The sequence below is a fragment of the Amphiprion ocellaris genome, chromosome 18 (genome assembly GCF_022539595.1).
Source record: "Amphiprion ocellaris isolate individual 3 ecotype Okinawa chromosome 18, ASM2253959v1, whole genome shotgun sequence".
Classification (NCBI taxonomy): Eukaryota; Metazoa; Chordata; class Actinopteri; family Pomacentridae; genus Amphiprion; species Amphiprion ocellaris.
This window is the reverse complement of record NC_072783.1, coordinates 7,182,207-7,196,926: the sequence shown is the minus strand read 5'-3', so window position 1 is coordinate 7,196,926 and position 14,720 is coordinate 7,182,207. Positions and strand designations below refer to the sequence as shown.

General features: G+C 38.5%; 2 protein-coding genes across 4 annotated transcripts in view; both read left to right on the top strand.

The window, feature by feature from the left end:
- The window catches only part of ankfn1 (ankyrin repeat and fibronectin type III domain containing 1), a 109,000-nt gene extending 106,892 nt beyond the window's left edge, over positions 1 to 2,108 (top strand). For all 3 annotated transcript variants that reach the window (XM_055004693.1, XM_055004692.1, XM_055004694.1), the window contains one exon: positions 55 to 2,108. The gene's annotated coding sequence lies outside the window, so the exon portion shown is untranslated. The remainder of the gene's footprint in view (positions 1 to 54) is intronic.
- A 1,434-nt stretch (positions 2,109 to 3,542) lies between these two features.
- Positions 3,543 to 11,051, top strand: nog3 (noggin 3). Its single transcript, XM_055004695.1, has one exon. It carries the CDS (start codon positions 10,320 to 10,322, stop codon positions 10,953 to 10,955), a length of 636 nt encoding a protein of 211 aa, XP_054860670.1. The 5' UTR covers positions 3,543 to 10,319; the 3' UTR covers positions 10,956 to 11,051.
- The last annotated feature ends 3,669 nt before the right edge of the window (positions 11,052 to 14,720 follow it).

Here is a 14,720-nt window from a genome sequence, read left to right as displayed (position 1 = left end):
GATGTTTGTTGCAGGTTTTGTTGTTAACTGAACGTCTCCATGTCTCCACCACAGCTCTGATTGGCCGGCCAGCAGCCCTCCCATCTCACACCTCCACAGACTGTAAACTCAAGTTGCTGGTTCAACTCCGCCAAGCCTCAGAACCCATGGCTTCGACTGTTACGCAGAAAATAATCAATGCAACGAGAAACTGAGCACTGCTTCTCCCACCAGGAACTTTGCACACGACTCTGAAGGTCGACCAAAAAAAACAAAAAACAAAACAAAACCAGAAACTGAACGCTGGTCTGACTGTGTTGGGTTCTGTCGGCATGGATTCTGCTCTACTTGAAGTGAATGTACAGTCCGTCTGTTCGTGGTCTCCTGTGACGATTGAGCTTTTAGTGTCAACTTGTGGTCGAATTGAAGAAAAAAAAGATCTCTATTTACCCTCCGAGCACGTGACCTGCCTCAGTCACCAACTAAACCTGAAAGTATTTTTGTATTCTTTTATCTGTGTTTGTTGGCATGAAGTAGTCTGTAGCTGTTGGTTTCTTTGGACTCGAGCTTCGTCGTCGGGTCGGTTCCCGGTCGGTTCCCGGTCGGTTCCCGGTCGGTTCCCGGTCGGTTCCCGGTCGGTTCCCGGTCGGTTCCCGGTCGGTTCCCGGTCGGACCTGACGCCGTTTGTGTTGTGCCGTTTTTGTTTTTCTGCTTCATGTCGTGTTCTGGAAGGCTGCTGGTGTTTCTCCTCTTCAGTTCTTTACTCTCAACGTGCACAAAAACTGACTGACTGCATTCTGAGATCCAGCAGGAGTGAAGTTACATCACTGAAATGTTAAATACTTCTGAGCTGTGTCACCTCTTAGTAAGAAGAATATTTCCTCTCATGAACTTCAAATCAGCTGCTTCAGAAGAACTACATCGAAAATTCAGGCCTCCAAGAAGTGAAGTAAACGACTCAAAAACTGTTCAAAATAGTTTTAAAATTGTCCAAAACTGGCCAAAACTTTCCCTAAAAGAAATTTGAAATCACTTTAAACACATCTACGATTATAAAATGGATCCAAAATGACATAAAATTGTTCGTAATGACTTGAAAATTGTCTAAAATTAGTTAAAACATGTCTGAAATAACAAAACATGTAGAAAGTGACTCAAATTTTGTCTGATATTAGTTGAAAATTGTCCAAAATGACAAATATTTACAAAATTGCTCCAAAAAAAAAATCCAAAATCACTTTAAATACGACCACAATTACTCAAAATTGGTCCAATATTACTCAACAGATGTCCAAAATAAGGTGAAAATTATCCAGAATGACATGAAATTTGTCTGGCATAATGAAAAATTTCATTAATGACTCAAAAAAAAGCATCCAAAAAGACCCAAATTTAAGTTAAAAAAAAGTTCTCTGAAAAAACAAAACGTGTCCAAAATAACTGAGATATTTTCCAAAAGTAGTTAAAATTTCCCAAAATGCCTCAACTTTTGTCCAATATTAATTAAAAATACTATCCAAAACGACTTTAAATAGTTCCAAAATTTACCAAAATTTGTCCAGAATAATGAAAAATGTCATTAATTAATCATAAAAACTTCCAAAATGAGCCAACTAGTTCATAGTGACTTAAAAGTGGTCTAAAATTAGTTTAAAATTGTCTGAAACAATAAAATTTGTAGAAAATGTCTCAAATGTTTTTCAAAATTTGTTAAAATTTCCCTAAATGGCTCCAATTTTGTCCAATATTAGTTGAAAATACTGTCCAAAATCACTTTCAGTAGTTCCACAATTAATCGAAATGTGTCCAAAATTACTCAAAATTTGTTCAGAATGGTGAAAAATGTCATTAATTAATCATGAAAACATCCAAAATGAGCCAAACTTCCAGCTGTGGACCTGAATTTCAATAAAAATCTAAAGTGGTATTTTAGAGAGCGTACTCTGCTGTTAGAAGTAATCTGATTACTGTGAGGCGGTACAGTTTTAGAAGTATTTCCAATATTCCGGTGATATTTCCCAGCTTCTGTCTGAACGTGCACACATTCTTTATGCACACTGTTTTAATCTTTGCACATTGAACTATGGAATAAAAGTTAATGGAGGGTTTCTGACCCGTGGCAGCTTCTACACCTGGAACGTTTCCTGTCTGAAAGACCCAAAGAGTCCAGCTTTACCACCAGACATGCACTAAATATCTGCTGCACTTTGCTTCACGCTGAATATTTATGAAGTTCATCGGAAAGATTACAACCAGAATCACGTCTGCTACCTAGTTTCTCTTTAATCTGTGAAAAATATCTAGTTTAGAGGCCACAATTAGTGCAAAATTCACAATCTAAAGGTAACTTTACTAAAGGTAAGTTACCTTTAGATTAGGTTTGTACTGTTGTTAGGCTAAGCTAACTGCCTCCCGCTCCACCATTAAAAGCAGCTTTTTCTTTAAAAATAATTTAAGCACGGTGGTGGCAGCATCATGATTAAAGCACGGTGGTGGCAGCATCATGATTAAAGCACGGTGGTGGCAGCATCATGATTAAAGCAGCATCATGATTAAAGCACGGTGGGGGCAGCATCGTGATATCTAAAGTTACCTTTGGATTAAGTTTGCACTGTCGTTATGCTAAGCTAGGCTAGCTGCCTCTTCTTCCACCATTAAAAGCAGTTTTTTTCTTTTAAAAACTGCTAAGCTAGGCTAACTGCCTCCTGCTCCACCATTAAAGCCATTTTTTTAAAATGCTAAGCTAGGCTAACTGCCTCCTGCTCTACCATTAAAGCCATTTTTTTAAAATGCTAAGCTAGGCTAGCTGCCTCCTGCTTCACCATTAAAAGCAGTTTTTTGTTCTTTTAAAAACTGCTAAGCTACGCTAACTGGCTCCCACTCCACCATTAAAGCCATTTTTTTCTTTTAAAAATGCTAAGCTAAGCTAGCTGCCTCCTGCTCCACCATTAAAAGCAGTTTTTTTCTTTAAAAACTACAATAAACTCTGATGTTAAGTCACCAAAGAATCCAGATCTTATTGAAAAAACCTCCTTATATGATCTGTTTCTCTTAAACGCTAATTCATTTGTAGCAACAGAATTCATTTCTAGGTTTATAAATATTTTTTTCCCAGTTATCATCCAAACTAAACCCTTTTTTTCACACACAGACGTGATTCTGGCGTCGATCTTCTCGTCCAACGCCCCCACATGGATTAATCTTAGTATAATTTGAGTTTTACTCTTGTAGCTGAAGCCATCAGTTTGGTTGCTATGATGACCACAGATCTTCTTGTTTTGTTTCCACGGCTACCGATCGATCTGTCAAAATAACATGAAAAAGAAACAAATTCTTTAAATGCCTCAAAAATGCCTCAGAATTGATAAAAGATTTCTTCTAAATGACTCACTTGAATTAAACTTGATTTAAACCTGATTTAAACCTGGTTTGGGTTTGTTTTTAGAACCTGATTGTCTGACGTGTTGTTGGGCCCTTGAGCAAGGCCCTAAACCCTTCCTGCTCCAGGGGGCGCTGTACCGCGGCTGACCCGTCACTCTGACTCCCCTCGTGGGATTAATAAGGGATAATAAAAAATAAAATTAATCTAGCGCTACCTGGCGACCTTAAAGGTGTGAAAACTGTCGGCTGCAGCTACAAAAATAAAAGCTGATGACTTTTATTTTGAAGTTCAGATTCCAAGCGTTGAACTTTGAGGTTTTAATGTTCATCCTCAGGAGTGTTTCTGGGCTCAGACTAAACCCTGGATGGTGACACACTTTGATTATTTTCATGTTATTCTATTTATTTTCTGTCTGCCGGCCTTCCTCCTCCGGTATTCTGACCGGATCCTAAAAATCAGAGACCTTTTATCTGTATATTTTTGCATCGTTTGCCCAGAGAGGCGTCCAGACTTTATTTATTAGCGGCTGAAGGACTGCTGAGAGGAACGCTCGGTGTTTTCATGCAGCCTCGCCTGGACAGACGTGTTTAACCGCTGAAATAAACTTGGTCTCATGTGGATGTGGTGCACTTAAACCTGAGAGTTTGTCTTTTATCAGACGCTGGTTTTCGTCGCCGCCGTATCTGAGGCATGCTGGGAATGTGAGTCAAGCTCTGCCAATCACAGGTAAGGTAACACCAGGTGAGCTACAGGTAACGTCCAATCAGGGTATTCTGCTGCAGGTTTACTGGATGGAGGAGCAGCGCTGAGGTTTGATTCATCCTGGGTCACGTGTCGAGTCGATTTATAAACTAAAACTCAGCAACAGCTGAGATGTAAACATGATCCCAGTTCGGGCTTTAAATCAGGTTTAAATTAGCTTCAAATCAGGCTCTAAATCAGGTTTAAATCAGGTTAAAATCAGATTTAAATTAGCTTTAAATCAGGCTCTAAATCAGGTTTAAATCAGGTTAAAATCAGATTTAAATTAGCTTTAAATCAGGCTCTAAATCAGGTTAAAATCAGGCTTTAAATCAGACTAAAATCAGGTTTAAATTAGCTTTTAATCAGGTTTAAATCAAGTTTGAATCAGGTTTAGATTAGCTTTAGATCAGGTTTGAATCAGGTTTAAATTAGCTTTAGATCAGGTATAAATCCGGTTTATATCAAGTTTAAGAAATGTTTAAATCAGGTTTAAATCTGATTTAAATCAGGTTTAGGTCAGCTTTAAATCGGGTTTAGGTCAGGTTTAGATTATTTCAAATTCAGGTTTAAATTAGTTTTAAATCAGGTTTAGATCAGCTTTAAATCAGGTTAAAATCTGGTTCAAATTATCTTCAAACTTGATTTAAATCAGGTTTTAAATGGCCTTAGATGGTTTAAATCAGGTTTAAAGTGGTTTAAATTGGTTTTATATCAGGTTTAGATCAAATTTAATTAAGGTTTAAATCAGGTTTAAATCAGGTTTAACTGGGGTTTAAATTCGGCTCCAATAAATCTTGTTTTTGTCACATTTAGATCAGTCATTCAATTGTTTTTAAATCAGGTTTAAATTAACTTTAATGTTTAATTCCACTTTTGAATTAGGTTAGCTTTGACATAAAGATGAAATTGGTTTTAAATCATTTTTTTAAGTCGAGTTTAAATCAGCTTAAATAGTCATTCAGCTGTTTTTAAATCAAGTTTAACATAACTCAGGTTTAGATTCACTTTTGAATCAAGTAAAGTTTAAAGTCAGCTAGAAGCAGCGCTGCAGAGGTTCAGTCTGTAGGTGTTGCAGGAATCTGTGGAGCTGCGACGGTCGCAGGACGGCATGCAGGAGTTGAGAGCAGCTGGAATCTCACATCGCTGCCAGACGCTTTTACCGCCGGAGAACTTAGAGTCCAAACCACAGGATTCCTGAAGAAGCTCTTCAGACAGCAGCAGCTCTAAAAAACAAGACTGGAGCTGCATTAGAGCTGCATTAAAGCTGCATTAGAGCTGCAATAAAACTGCATTAGAGCTGCATTAGAGCTGCATTAAAGCTGCATTAAAGCTGCATTAGAGCTGCATTAAAGCTGCATTAGAGCTGCATTAGAGCTGCATTAGAGCTGCATTAAAGCTGCATTAGAGCTGCTTTAGAGCTGCATTAAAGCTGCATTAGAGCTGCATTAGAGCTGCATTAAAGCTGCATTAGAGCTGCTTTAGAGCTGCATTAAAGCTGCATTAGAGCTGCATTAGAGCTGCATTAAAGCTGCATTAGAGCTGCTTTAGAGCTGCATTAGAGCTGCATTAAAGCTGCATTAAAGCTGCATTAGAGCTGCTTTAGAGCTGCATTAAAGCTGCATTAGAGCTGCAATAAAGCTACATTAGAGCTGCACGAGGAAACAAGCTGCAGCTGAGATGTTTAGCTCAGAATCATGTCTTTATTCCACATCTGTCCTGATGTTGTTAGAATCAAACAGGATGCCAGTTTGTAATCCAGATGAAGCCAAAAGTTTGAAAAAATGAATCTGTAATCCATCCTAAATATAAACAACAGAAAACAAAATAGATTTATGAAGTAAATCTGAACTAATTAAACCATGTTTATATTGGTTTTGTATCAGGTTTACATTAGCTGTAAGTCAGGCTTTAAATCAGGTTCAAATCAAGATTAAATTAGTTTCATGTCAGGTTGAAATCAAATTTTAATTGGAGTTAAAACAGCCTTGTATCAGCTGTTCATTAAGTTTTAATCAGACTTTTAATCTGGATTTAATTAATTTCACAATCTGGTTTAAATCAGCTTTAAGTTTGAGTTAAACCAACTTCATTTCAGTTTTAAGTCAGGCTGTAAATAAGGTTTAAATTAGGATCAAATTAGCTTCATGTCAGGTTGAAAGCAGCTTTGAATTAGAGTTAAATTTGCCTTTCATGTGAAGCACGGTGGTGGCAGCATCATGGTGTTCCTCAGCAGCAGGTCTTGGAAGGCTTGTAAATGTAGAGGGTAAATGAAATCCTGGAGGACAACCTGATGCAGTCTGAAGAGAACTGAGACTTGGAGAAGATCAGTTTTCCATCCAGACAATGATTCGAAGCAAACGAAGATCCTTAAAGATGGTTTGAAGACAACAAAGTGGAAGTTCTGGAGGAGTCAGAGTCCTGACCTCCATCCACCTGAGAACTAGAGTCTGGACCTGAAAGGTTCTGTTGATCAGGATCCCTGAGGAACCTGACAGAGTTAAGCAGTTTAGAAAGAAGGACGATCAGACTGATGGAAACCAACAGCTGAAGGTTTCACTTTGACATTAAAGAGTCTTTTCTGTAAGTTCTTTATGTTGCTTTTATTCTTGTTGTTTAAATTTGACTCCAGTGAGTAAACACGTGACGTCATGGGATCTCCTTCCCTTATCATCAGAAGCCTCGTGGTGCCGTTAGCGTTATCACCATTATCACCATCATCACCATTAGAACCATTAGAACCATTAGAACCATTACTACAGTCTCCATGGTTTCCAGTTTTTCCTCCACGTTTGGAATCTCTTTGATTTTCTCAGCTTCAGTGACGAACCTCTGATGTTCAATCTGACCCAGGATCAGTCGGCCTCCCAGGACGAAGGGTCAGGACCCCCCGGATAACACCAGATAGCACCACAACAAACAACACCACACTAAACCACACAACAACTCAACACAACACTAATCAACAGAAGCAGCCGCCGTTTGCTGTTCATGGAGCTTTAAAGGCTCATTGAAACGCTCCATTTGGACTTCAAGGCGGTTTATCAGCTTCAGGTTTCACCGTCTGTCGGCTCCACAATCATCTGCAGCAGCTGGATGGCTCTGTGGAATCCAGATGTTTCACCAGATGTTTTCCTGCTCTGTTGTTTCATCCATTAAATGTCCTCAGTTTCCCCAATAAATCCCAGTGATCGGTCAATCAGACAGATTCAGAGGAAACTCTAAAAAGCTCCACAGATGATATTTGACGACTAAAACTAAACACTGAACATGTTCCTGTTCTAACGGGAGGAACTACAGGTTCAGTGAAGAACTGAGAACAGCTGGAACTCTAACAACAACTGGTGTTGGATGCCAGATTTGTGATGAAATTTAATTTAAACCTCAGACCTCAGTTAGAATGATGCTTCTCATTTTGTCTCACATTTCTCATTTTGTGTCTCTTTTCTCATTTTGTGTCTCATTTTTCTCATATTGTGTCAACTTTTTCTCACGTGTCAGATTTTTGTCATTTTGTCTCATTTTTCTCATTTTGTGTCTAATTTTGCTAATTTTGTGTCATTTCTGTTGTTTTGTCTCATTTTTCTCATTTTGTGTCTCATTTTTCTCATTTTCTGTCTAATTTTTCTCATTTTTCTAATTTTGTGTCAGTTTTCTCATTTTGTGTCTCATTTTGTGTCTCATTTTTTCTCATTTTGTCTAATTTTTCTCATTTTGTCAAATTTTTCTAATTTTCTCTCATTTTTTTCTCATTTTGTGACTGATTTTTCTCATTTTGTGACTGATTTTGCTCATTTTATGGCTTATTTTTCTCACTTGTGTTTGATAGATGAACTGGTAGCTGCAGAATATGAACATTTTAGAGCTAAAATGGTGTTTCTGGGATTCTCAGGTTTAGACTCCAACATCCATCCAGACTGGACTCTCATGGGCCCTCATGACTCCTCTGATCTTACCAGACCAGCTGATGCTTTATCGGTTGTCGCATCAGAAAATTACCCAGAATCCAGCAGGAGCCTGAGGCAGCAGGTCAGAGAGAAACCAACAACCTGCAGCTTCTGATCCAGCAGCAGGAAGTCAGAACGACCAGAAAAATGTCTAAATATCAGGTAGAAACTTTGTCTTTTTGTTTTGTTTTTCTCATTTTGTCTCTCTGGTAGAGTTTTGTGTGTTTGTGTAGTTTAGTGTCTCATCTTGTTTGCATCTCATTTTTCTGATCTTTATCTCGTTTCTAGTTTTCTGTCCTTGTCTCCGACCACAGACAGACTAACCAGGTTAAACCGACTCTTGTTTCTGTTTGCAGCTGATGCGAGTCTCGTTGTGATTGTGTAACGAGGTGTTTTAGGTGTTTGTCACTAGTTGTGTCTCCAGAGAACAGAGGTGTCCTGCTTTAATCTTCTTTATCTGAAGCCTTATAGTTCAGCTTTTACCCACATCTAGCGGTTCCTGATTCAGACCGTCCAAGTATCAACAACCTGAACATGAAACTAATCTGCTCCGTTCAGTTTTCATCTCAGGAGTGGAAATGAAGCTTCAGGTCTGCAGCAGACAGAACCTGAGATTTACTCCACAGATCTGAGCAGTCGGACGTCTTTTCTTCTTCCTCAAAGCGCCGATTCAAAGCTGGAAGTCATGAAAAGTCCTAAAAGGTTCGAACACAAACAGCAGAAAGACTCTGGAGGTTCGACTACAGTGAAACACCAACAAGCAGCAGGAAGTCATTCTAGAAACGGTCTGATCTCATTCTGGACAATTTGTTCTGTTGGAGGTTTGAAGACTTTCTGAACAACATTTGAGTCGTTTTAGTCATTTGTGGAGAACAGGACCATTCTGAAGTTCTTCATTCTAGACATGTTTTTGTCATTCTGGTTGATTGGATGGAGTCATATCACATGATTTTCACAACATTTGCTGGGTAACTTTGTAGGATTTTCAGTTATTTTGGACGAGTTTAAAGTCAGTCTGAACATATTTTGAGTCATTGTAGACGATTTTTAACTCCCCGAGGACCGTTTCCATGACAACCTGAACAAGATTTCACTTATTCCGGATCATTTTTGCATCTTTTTAGACTATTTTTGACTAATGTTAGACAATTGATGCTTCACATTATGATGCTGCCACCACCATGCTTCACACCATGATGCTGCCACCACCGTGCTTCACATCATGATGCTGCCACCTCCATGCTTCACATCATGATGCTGCCACCACCATGCTTCACACCATGATGCTGCCACCACCATGCTTCACATCATGATGCTGCCACCTCCATGCTTCACATCATGATGCTGCCACCACCATGCTTCACATCATGATGCTGCCACCACCATGCTTCACACCATGATGCTGCCACCTCCATGCTTCACATCATGATGCTGCCACCTCCATGCTTCACATCATGATGCTGCCACCACCATGCTTCACAGTGGGGATGGTGTGTTTGTGATGATGTTCAGTGTTTGGTGTCCATCAAACATATCATCTAGTCTGATGGACATAAAGCTCCATCCTGGTCTCCTCAGACCAAAGAACCTTGTTCCAGGTGTCTTCAGAGTCTCCACATGTCTTCTGGTGAACTCTAGTCCACATTTAATTGGAGCTTTTTTCTCTTTGTCTCCATGAAGCTCTGACTGGTGAAGAACAGATGACAGTTAACTGATGTTTCTGTATAATAATTAGTCTTTTTTGTAATTTTTTGTCAGAATATCAAAAAAAAAAATAATCATGAATCAAACTAGAGAAGAAATAAAAGAGTAAAACTTCAGAGGAGGATAAATACTTTATTTAGACTCTAATATATTTTATTTTACATTAGATTTATTATTTTACTTTAATACAGAACCAGTGATGATCCACTGATACTGAATCTGTACTTTTCCTTTTCAGTTTTAATGAAGTAAACTAGTGAATAAAGTACTTTAATACAGAGTATTACTGCCCTGTACTACCTGTACTGCAGTACCAGCCCTGATGCTTGATCCCAGTAACACCAGGTTGTGGTTTTACCGGGAGGAGGCGGGTCGGTGCGGAGCTTTAAGACCTCAGCAGCTGGAGGTTCTGCTTCATTTCTGGACCAGAAGCAGCACCATGTGGATCGGAGAGACCAGGACCTGTGTACCGGAGCTGCCCGGGGCTGAGCGTCTGCTCCGGGGCAGGGACTGAGGAGCTCTGCGGGGATCAAGTTTTGGAGACTCGTCTCTGATCCGGACCAGACATGGAGACCTGCTGCCTGCTGCTGGTCCTGGTCCTGGTTCTGGGCTCCGGGGTCCAGCAGACCCGCTCCCAGCACTACTACCTGCTGCGGCCGGTGCCCGGTGGCTCCCTGCCGGTGGAGCTGCTGCGGGAAGACCCGGACCCGCTGCTGGACCCGGAGGAGAAGGACCTGAACGAGACGGAGCTCCGCGGGGCGCTGGGGGGACACTTCGACCCGCGGTTCATGTCGGTGTCCGCCCCGGAGGACCGGAGCCCCGGAGAGGACCGGGACGAGGCGGAGCGGCTGCAGCTGAGCGGCTCCATGCCCAGACAGATCCGGACTCTGGACTTCTCGGCGCCGCTCGGCAGGAAGCAGCGGCGGCGGATGCAGCTGTGGCTCTGGTCCTACGGACTCTGCCCGGTGCTCCGGACCTGGACCGACCTGGGGAGCCGCTTCTGGCCCCGGTACGTGAAGGTGGGCAGCTGCTACAGCCGGCGGTCCTGCTCGGTACCGGAGGGGATGCTGTGCAGACCGGCCAAGGCCTCCAGCTTCACCATCCTCCGGTGGCGCTGCGTCAGGAAGACCGGCCTCCGGTGCGCCTGGATCCCGGTGCAGTACCCGGTGGTGTCCGAGTGCAAGTGTTCCTGCAGCGGCTGAGAGGAGACACACTGGAGACTAGACAACCAGAAAAAACTGGACAATAAAGCAGAAAAACTGTTTCAGACTTTAAAGGGGTTTTAGGGGTTTGGGGGAGTTTTAGAGGGTCTAGGGGGGTCTGAGGGGTGTCTGGGGGGGTCTTGGGGGGTCTGAGGGGGTCTGAGGGGGTCTAGGGGGGTCTGGGGGGTCTGAGGGGGTCTGAGGGGTCTGAGGGTTCTGGGGGGTCTGAGGGGGTCTAGGGGGGTCTGAGGGTTCTGGGGGGGTCTGAGGGGGTCTAGGGGGTCTGGGGGGGTCTGAGGGGGTCTAGGGGGATCTAGGGGGGTCTGGGGGGATCTGAGGGTTCTGGGGCTTCTCTGCGTCTCGATTCTTCATTTTCTGACTAAAATCTGACCTTGTGGCTCAGATTGATTGAATTCAGCAGAATGTTTATCTGAAGAACATGATCTTATTTTATTTAATCTGACAGAACTCAGTCTTATTTTCATCACATCTACTGGTTTTTGTGAAATTTTCTGTTCTTCTTTGGAGAAATTTGAACCAAACTTAGAAAGTTTGTTAGAATCTGAACTTTTCTGTAAAATAAAAACAGGAAAGTCGGTTTGTAAAAGTCTGTCTTTATTTATTTATTCTGAAATCAGCAAAAATCTGTGGACAAACTGAGGAAACTGTTTCTGGAGCGTTTGTTTAACGTTTTTAGAGTGTTTTTAATCAGTCAGATTGTTGTTTTCTGGTGTTTTCATGTCAGAAACGTTTTCTTTGTGTTTAGAAACAGCAAGAAAACCAAAAGATTCTTTAAAAGAATTAAAGTGAAACATGAAAAAGTCACATTATTTCAGACATTTTGAAAAAAACTGTTGGCGAATTTAACTAATCGTCATATTTTATGACGTTTTTGTGTAAAAATGCTAAATTTAAAACAGCACAAAGTGGAATATTTCCTCTGAGATGTGGAAGCAGAAACAGAAAACACTCTGAATGTAGTCTCCTCATTAGATGCTGAATTATTTCTTCAATCTCACGGAAAATTTAACAGCTGAAGGATCAGAAACCAGATTAGACACACAACAGACACACAACTACACCTGTTGGACTTTGTCTCTTTATGAAGTTTATTTCACATCTTGTTGTGTCTTTTAATGAAGTTTTGTGAAATCAGAAGTTTCTAAAAGCCTCTAGATCTGTTAGACCAGTTTAGTGTAACACAAAGACATGCAAAATAACTGCAAAGATACACAAAAAGATGCAAAAATAAATAAAATATTATAAAAATACATAAAAAGATGCAAAGAACACAAAGAAACACAAAATAAATGCAAAGATCAGCAAAAATAACTACAAAAATACAAAAAAGATACAAAGAAACACAAAATATCTTCAAAAATACACATGATGCAAAAATAAAATATTACAAAAATACACAAAAAAGATGAAAAAATAAACAAAAAGTTATAAAAACACACAAAAAAGATACAGAAAAACCTAAATAAATACAAAAACGCAAAAGAAACACAAAAAAGACACAAAGATAAGCAAAATAATTACAAAAATACACAGAAAAGATACAAAATACCTACAAAGAAACACAAAATAAATACAAAAATCAGCAAAACAACAACAAAAGACGTCAAATTTACACCAAAACACAAAAAGAACCAAACTAACTAAACAGACTCTGAAGCTGAAAAGCTTCAGATTCATCCGTTTATCAGAAGTTTTTCTCTTTAATTAAGTTCAAAGAACGTTTCATCTCTGCTTTAAAGGAACGTTCAGAGTTTCTCTCCTGTCCTTGACTCCAGAAACTCAGGACTTTATTCAGGTTTAATAAACTGGAAGCTTCTGATTAAAATCATCCAAGACACGATTCTGTCTTCTCTGGTTCAGTATTTAAATAAAATGTAAACCAGAGTTTCTGTTAATAAAGTTTATTTAAAAAGAAAAAAAGACAAACAAAATGAAGACAAAGAGACCAGAAGTCGAAACAAATCAGCTTTAAAGAGACAATAAACAGACAGGAGCTGCTCAACAACAACACAAAAACAACTGCAGACACACAAAATAAAGACAAAGAGACACAAAATAAAAACAAAATGACACAAGAAACTACAGAGAGATGCAAAAATACACAAAACAGACACAAACAGACTGAAAATGGAATCCAAATACCTATAAAGAGACACAAAAAAGACCAAAAACAAAAAACAAAAAGACATAAAAAGAACTATAAAAAGATGCAAAAAAGACCCAATACAACCACAGAATGACACAAAAATATGTAAAAACAACAATTAAGAGCCATAGAAAGACACAAAACAACTATAAACAACCACAAAAACACAAAAGAAAACCACAAAAAGACACAAAACTACTATGGAGACACAAAAAGAGAAAAAAACAACAACCAAAAGAGACAAACAACTATTTAAAAACACAAAAACCACAAAACAACAACAGACACTCATCAGTTGTTTGTAGGAATGTCAGGTTCCTTTGAATTTGTAATTAATTATTATTAATAATGTCAATTATATTTATCAATATTAATATTATTCCTAATAATGTTATTATTATTATTATTATTATTATTATTATTATTATTATTATTATTATTATTATTATTATTATTATTATTATTATTATTATTAATAATAATAATAATAATAATAATAATAATAATAATAATAATATCAATAACAATAATAATACTTATTATTATTATTATTATTATTATTATTATTATTATATAAAATAATATAAAAATATCATAATATAAAATAATTAGCATCAAAATAATAACGATAATAATAACATGACTAATGTTTGTGTGATGAAAGATTTTTTTTCAGATTTATTCAGATTTATTTCTTATTTATTCTGATTTATTGATGATTTATTGATAATTTATGCCGATTATTTCTGCTCCTGGTTCTGTTCTCAGCAGCTTCCTGGTCTGTTTAACTGTTGGACTGAAATCATTTCTTATCTCTGCAGGTTTTCAGTCGAGGTCAGTTCTGCTTTGAAGCTCCTGATGAGTTTTTATCAGTCAGGAATTCACCAGAAACCATCTGTGAGGCTAAATTTAAATAAGATAATAATAAAAGTAAAAGCTTTGACTTCATCTGAGGATCATGTTTGGTGGAAGATTCAACAGAGGAAACTCTCCAGAAGTTAAATGAACATCTGGACACAGGTTCACTTCAGATGTTTCAGATTCTTAAATCTGACTTTAAAGCTTTAATATCTGTGAAATAATAATAGTGACTTTTTACCAAACGATTCATCCACTCAAGTTAAATGAAATCTAAATAAATCAATCAAAATGACAGAATTCATCTTATTATTATTCCATATAATTAGTCTAACTCCAGCGTTGATGATTTCTCTGTTGTGTTTCTCAAATGATCAGTTTCTTGATCAACACTTTTGTCTCTAAAATGACAGAAACCATTTAAAATGTTTTTTAATTCTCTGAACAGTTCATAAATCTACTGAACAGATACTAAAGTTTCTGTAAATCCTCACAAAAGATCAGAGAAATTATTGAAATATTTGCTATTTAAACTTTAAATTAACATCAGATTAGCAGCTGATTATTGTTCTGTCTTGCAGATAGTTGAGTTATTGATCAGCTGATCAGCTCCAGTTATTGATGATGTGAAGCTGAACAGAATCACCAAGAAAAAAAAAACACAATCAGCTTCAAATATCAGTTCAACTTCCTCACTTTAGACTCAGTGAACCTCCTGAAACATAAACACGGAGTCAGTT

Bases quoted from the DNA above. Each gene is read 5' to 3' on its own strand.
- nog3 (XM_055004695.1), top strand. From the start codon at position 10,320: ATGGAGACCTGCTGCCTGCTGCTGGTCCTGGTCCTGGTTCTGGGCTCC.